We start from the raw sequence: 6,230 nt of genomic DNA, 5'->3' as shown, positions 1-6,230 counted from the left end.
ATTTATTTCATGGTATTGTAACAAGCAAACGTTGAATACATTTTTCATTCGTGTAAGAAGAATTATTTAACACGATAAATTTAGCTGTACTATGGTTATTTTTAATCTACGACCACAGGTCAACCTGATTTTTAATCCCTACGAAATTAATTTAACCACGAGTAAGTAACGAGAACGCTAAAACCTATGTTTCCATTGAAGAATATTGTAAAAACGTATAAATTGTTATATGCAATGTTATAACAAATTGTCGGAAGTATAAATTTTTAATAAAATTGTGAAAATTGATAAATTATACCGTGTTACGATATCGGAAATCTCCCGCGAAAATCTCCCGCGAAAATTTCCCGCCTGACCTAACCGACGATTTTGCTAATGACTTTGGGGAGAGGGTACCGCAGGTATATAAGGACCCGCCGATGTCCCGCGAAATCATTTACCCTTTATACTGGGCCCTAGACACTTCGCGGCGTATTTTGACCTGAAGGTTCTGAGATGTGAATAGAGTGGTCGGGGGCTACTAGCTAGTCTATGTCCACCCTGTACACACTCAGCCTTCTTGTAACACTTGTATACATTAGAATCAATTAGAATTTCTATTACTAATTATTAAACAAATTTTAACAATTACCGGCACTCGCTAGGCACGTAATATCAGACTTTAAATACTCGACTTCGAACTTCGGTTTAGTCATAATTCTATTAATGTTATAATAACGTATAATTTATTAATTTTCACAATTTTATTATTAATTTATACTTCCAAAAATTTGTTAAAACATTACATATTATTATTTATACATTTTTGCAAGTTTCTTTGACAAATAAGTACGTTTCAACGATCTTATTACTTTCTCGTTGTGAAATCAAGTTCGGAGGATTAAAAATCAGGTTGACCCTTGGTCGTAAATTTAAAATAGCCATAGTGAAGGTGAAATTATTATTTTAAATAAATGTTTCTATACGAATTAAGAATCTATTCAACGTTTGTTTGTTGCAATACCGTGAAATAAATTGTATTATATATTTTCTCAGTTTAGACTGAATTTAAAGTTCGTAAGGATTAGAAATCAGGTTGACCTGTGGTCGTAGATTAAAAATAGCCATAGTGAAGGTAAAATTATTACGTTAAATAATTGTTTTTATACGAATTAAATATTGATTCAACGTTTATTTGTTGCAATACCGTGAAATAAATTGTATTATATATTTTTTCTGTTTACACTAAATTTAAAGTTCTGTTTACATGTTATAACAATTAGAATGTAGACGTTTTGCCGTTTCACGGTTTTTCCTCTGTTAATTATGTGTTTATAAATCATTTCAAACTAAAGCAGCACCATGCCCACCCTTAATTAAACCGTCTCAGTAGTTTACCGTAATTAATAATCTATTTTCGGAATTTATACGAGAATTTTTGAATTTTAGTAAATACTAGAGTCAGTGTCCACCCTGTACACACTCAGCCTTCTTGTAACACTTGTATACATTAGAATCAATTAGAATTTCAATACAATAGACTGAATAACAATTCATTTTAACTAATACCTATTAGAAATTTTCCTTTTAAAACAAATATAAATCATTTTACCAATTACTGGTACTTGCTAGACATTTAATATCAGACTTTAAATATTCTCCTTTCGGTTCTTTTAAATACAATCAAATAATTTCTTCAATTATCGATACTGACTTGGAATACTCCGCTTCGAATAAAATATTTCGAAATTATTTTGAAGGTTTAGGGAAATAAACATTTGAATTTTAGTCATCGTTGTTCTTCAGACTTGTCGAATAGGATATTGAAATTACTTTGAGAGGTTGCTTTTTCGTAATAGCAATTGAAATTAATTTGAAATTTTTCTTTCAGTATCCTTGTGGAACTTGTAACGAATGCTGCTCCTAATTCTTAACACTTGCTGTAAAATTATTAGTTTTTGCATTTTAACAAAGTGAATTAATATTCCTAATTCTTATAAAATTATTAATAAACGTGAAATATTCTTGTAACGGTAATCTTATGAGAAATACTCGTATAATTAATTCTGAAATTTTTGCTTACATGTTATAACAATTGTAACGTTTACGTTTTGCTGTTTCGCAGTGTTTTCTCTGTGAATTCTATGTTTCGAATTTATTTCAAGCTAAAGTAACGTCTGTGTACTGCAGTTCAACCTAATTTACTTAAATTCGAATTACGATACAGTATATTTACAATTCTACCTGAATTTTCGAAATTATAAACATCACCAGTAAACTTCCATTGCATGTAAACAATATTCTCCACTAATCGGTAATTATAAAGTAATTATAAAGCAATTATAAAGTAATTACCGAAAAATATACACTTACATTCTCATGTTGGATCATTTACCTCTCTTCTTCTCGTCTGTTCACACATTCTCTCTAACTCTCCCAATTTCGTTATCCAATCGTTCCTATTTACTCTCATTTTCAAATTTCACACGTTATTCGCTATTATCCTCCCTTAACAAACCAACAAATCCCAGCACAATTAAAACAAAAATAATACACTACCAGCTTTTAAAACAAATATAAATCATTTTACCAATTACTGGTACTTGCTAGACATTTAATATCAGACTTTAAATATTCTCCTTTCGGTTCTTTTAAATACAATCAAATAATTTCTTCAATTATCGATACTGACTTGGAATACTCCGCTTCGAATAAAATATTTCGAAATTATTTTGAAGGTTTAGGGAAATAAACATTTGAATTTTAGTCATCGTTGTTCTTCAGACTTGTCGAATAGGATATTGAAATGACTTTGAGCAATTGAAATTAATTTTAAATTTTTCTTTCAGTATTTTTCATATATTTTCTCTGATATTGAATTTATTTTATGACTTGCTATTTTGTTTACTAATAATTTACCATCCAACGAATTTGCATGAATTGCATGTTAAGTAGTTAGTTGATTTATTATTGTATATTGTGAGATGATTTGGAACGAGTGCACTATGCCCACCCTAAATTAAACCGTCTAGTAGTTTACCGTAATTAATAATCTATTTTCGGAATTTATACGAGAATTTTTGAATTTTAGTAAATACTAGAGTCAGTGCATCGCGTATTGAAATAATAGCTTCATCCCTAGTTCGTTTATTATTGAATATTTTTACGCGTTTAACTGATGCTTCTCCCCAATTCTCGTCGCGTATTTTATTCAAATTTTCTTATATTCTAGAATCGAGAAAGATATGAATTCGCGTTTTTTCTTTTAATTCATTATTATTATTGCAATAATTTCTATCGTTACATTTAATTCTAATTGTTTAGCAGCTCTCCTACATTTTACTGACACTTGTCGAATCGACCCTACATTTTTTTTTTTACGTGGAGGTAGGCCGACTCTATGTGATAAACAATTGGCAACCAAACGGTGGCTCGCTAAAGCGATATATTATGAAATTAAATTAATCACTCAATAAGTATTAACATTAGATTGTTTCCTCGATATGGCCATGGTGGTCATCAGTGACTGGAGTGCCTCAAATGTTTAAAATAATTAAAATAAAATAAATGTTGTCAACTAAAAATTTTGAACGTCATAGCTAGCTAGAGTGAACGTGTTAATAAGTAATTGTTGTTCAAATTATGTCGTGTTTTATGTCATTTTCATCAGAAAAATCTCATCAATATGTTAAGAAAAATTTCGGGATAAAAAAACGTAAAATTAAAAAAGTTGATATTTAAATTGCTTGGTTGCCTGGACTCACGTTTCATGCTTATCTTTTATTCGCTGTCCTTGTCTACGTTCGGCAAACTACAAAGGCGGGCGCGAGGCTCGAAAACGTAGTCCCTGACTCTACGAGTGTCAGGTTTAGCTTCCTTGCGGTCTGACACTTGTGGAGAATATACTGTACATCCTTAAGGGGGGCTACATCAACCTGAGGCTTCAAAAAATAGGTCAAAGTTTGCAAACTGTTTTCATAGGTAGTAGTTAAATATGAAAAAAAATTCCCAAATTTTACCTATTTTTAGACACCTTACAGAGGTGTGTACTTCCTTAATTAGGAACGTTAAAATACTTTAAAAAATTTGTTGCAGAATTTTCTACGAAATGTACAGATTCTTTTTTCTTTCTAATTTGTGATATTACGATTGTATTTTTGGGAATTTCGATTTTCTTCAGGTACCTGCGAGCCAATACCGCCGATTCTTTTATTCGCCGGGGAAGCTACAATTCCGGGACATTACAGTACAGTGCACGGTGCTAGATTGAGCGGTATTCGCGAAGCTGAGAGGATAATTCAACTAACAAAACGGTTTGGTGGTCCACCAAAGACCACCTCTAACAAGAGTTGAATTCCTGCGTAATTTCGTGCAGGTATGAGAAATTGATAAATGTGACAGTAAACGTGTCGTGTCTTTTGTCCAGAATCAAACCAATCGCGATGTCAATTACGACCGAATGAAATTTTCATTTACGAAATTTTGGCTAAATTAGAATACCGATTATTGTATATTTTGTAGAATATAAAGAGACGAGTTGTCTTGAATTCCTTTGAAAGATCCATTTATTTATTCCTTTTTTATTCGATATTTATTACACTCGATTATTGTAACTGATACTTTCTCTGTATCTTAACACCACAGATTGTTAATTTTAATAAATAGTATACTTTCTGTACCTTGATGTTCCATTTATTTTGCTGATACATGTGTTTATATTAATATTTCAAATATACCTTCTGTTCGATGCCGGCAAGTCCCCGGGCGCGATTCATCAACGTTGAGAACCTGCGTATGGCGATCCTTGTTACACAACGCGTCTATGATTTCGGGTTCTTGCCGGAAGTCAGAACACATGCGCACATACGCTAATCGCGTCCGTTGTCATCCCCACCCAACGTGCGCGAAGCGGCAGCGCCGTCGCATCGCCGATTGTCGCCATTTTGTCTCGGATTCTCTTGTTCTTCGTCGTTCGTAAATGCAACCATCTAGCGTGCGATTTACTAGAGTTTCTTGTTCGTTTGTGAATTTGCGTTGAGTGCGTGTTTCGTGGGAAATTGATTGCCCAATTTCCACCACCATTAGTGTGTCCTGTTTGTATAAAACAATAAAACATCGCTAGTTACACGCAGTCGTAATTTCCTCTCCACGTGGCCACCACCTCGCTGACCCTCATCCATTCCACCAGCACCTAACCGAAACACCTTCAAACGATACGAAAGAATGTAGTCAAGTCTCGTTCCACAATTTCTTCTATCCTTTTTGGCAAAGCTGTTATGCTGTAGGTACAAAATTTCTTCGATTTTGCATTAAAATATTTGTTAACGTTATTTTTCGTAGAGTCGTTATTGTCAAATTTTCTGTCCATTAAAAAATGTAATGCATGAAACAGAGCGTAAAATCTAAGGAGACAACGTTCAGAGAATATAGTGGATGTGATAAAATTTCCCAACCGAATTCACATAATTCTTTTTGCACCTTTTGTGCCAAATGTGATCTGGCATTATCGTGGTGAAGAATCACTTTCTTCCTATTTGAGGGTCCTGAACGTTTCATTGCTATTATTTCTGTTAACTGTTCTAACTGAGCACAGTATACATCTGAATTAATAATTTCATTTCTCAAAAGTAACTCAAAATACACAACACATAATAAATAAAGTTACAAATAATAGTAAAGTTTTTGTAATATTTACTGTATAACGAATAAAAAATTTCAGGTAATATTTAGTATTCTTCAGTATGCAAAAGAATTCATGAAAAATGACATTTCTTTGATTAAACATGTGCAAGTAATTTTATATAAATTAGACATTAGTGTTTAAGTAACTCTGTTAAATTTAATACGTTGATTTATTGCATCGACATCATTATAACGACAATTCTTTCACAGATACCTTCAACATTTAGACATTAAATGGTAATATTCATTGTAACAAGTGGAATGTTTCAAGTGAAAAAAAAAACAGAATTCGAACGAATTTTTAAACATTTACATATAATACACAACAGATACATATAATACGCTTATATTTTCCTTTTATTACTTTCCGTTGGTCCCGTTTAACAGCAATCCGTGTTATTTCATCGAGGAAACGTTCTTATTCCTTATAATTAATAACAATAATGTCTGTAAAGATATGTATAGTTACTTGAATAAAAGCTATGCTTTTAATGTACATTTTAAAATACATTTAGTACTAAAAAAATAAGTAGCTTCCTGTTACTGTAAATTGTTTCTATGTACTGACG

General features: G+C 31.9%; 1 protein-coding gene across 1 annotated transcript in view; it reads left to right on the top strand.

Annotated features, from left to right (window-relative positions):
* Positions 1 to 4,332, top strand: part of LOC108570302 (spermine oxidase-like) — a 12,151-nt gene extending 7,819 nt beyond the window's left edge. Inside the window, exon 6 of the mRNA XM_017932141.1 lies at positions 4,160 to 4,332. Coding sequence (XP_017787630.1) covers positions 4,160 to 4,332 — 173 coding nt within the window. The remainder of the gene's footprint in view (positions 1 to 4,159) is intronic.
* Positions 4,333 to 6,230: the final 1,898 nt, after the last annotated feature.

This window comes from Habropoda laboriosa, unplaced genomic scaffold, assembly GCF_001263275.1.
Source record: "Habropoda laboriosa isolate 0110345459 unplaced genomic scaffold, ASM126327v1 scaffold68, whole genome shotgun sequence".
Classification (NCBI taxonomy): Eukaryota; Metazoa; Arthropoda; class Insecta; order Hymenoptera; family Apidae; genus Habropoda; species Habropoda laboriosa.
This window is presented reverse-complemented; position numbering and strand designations above follow the sequence as displayed.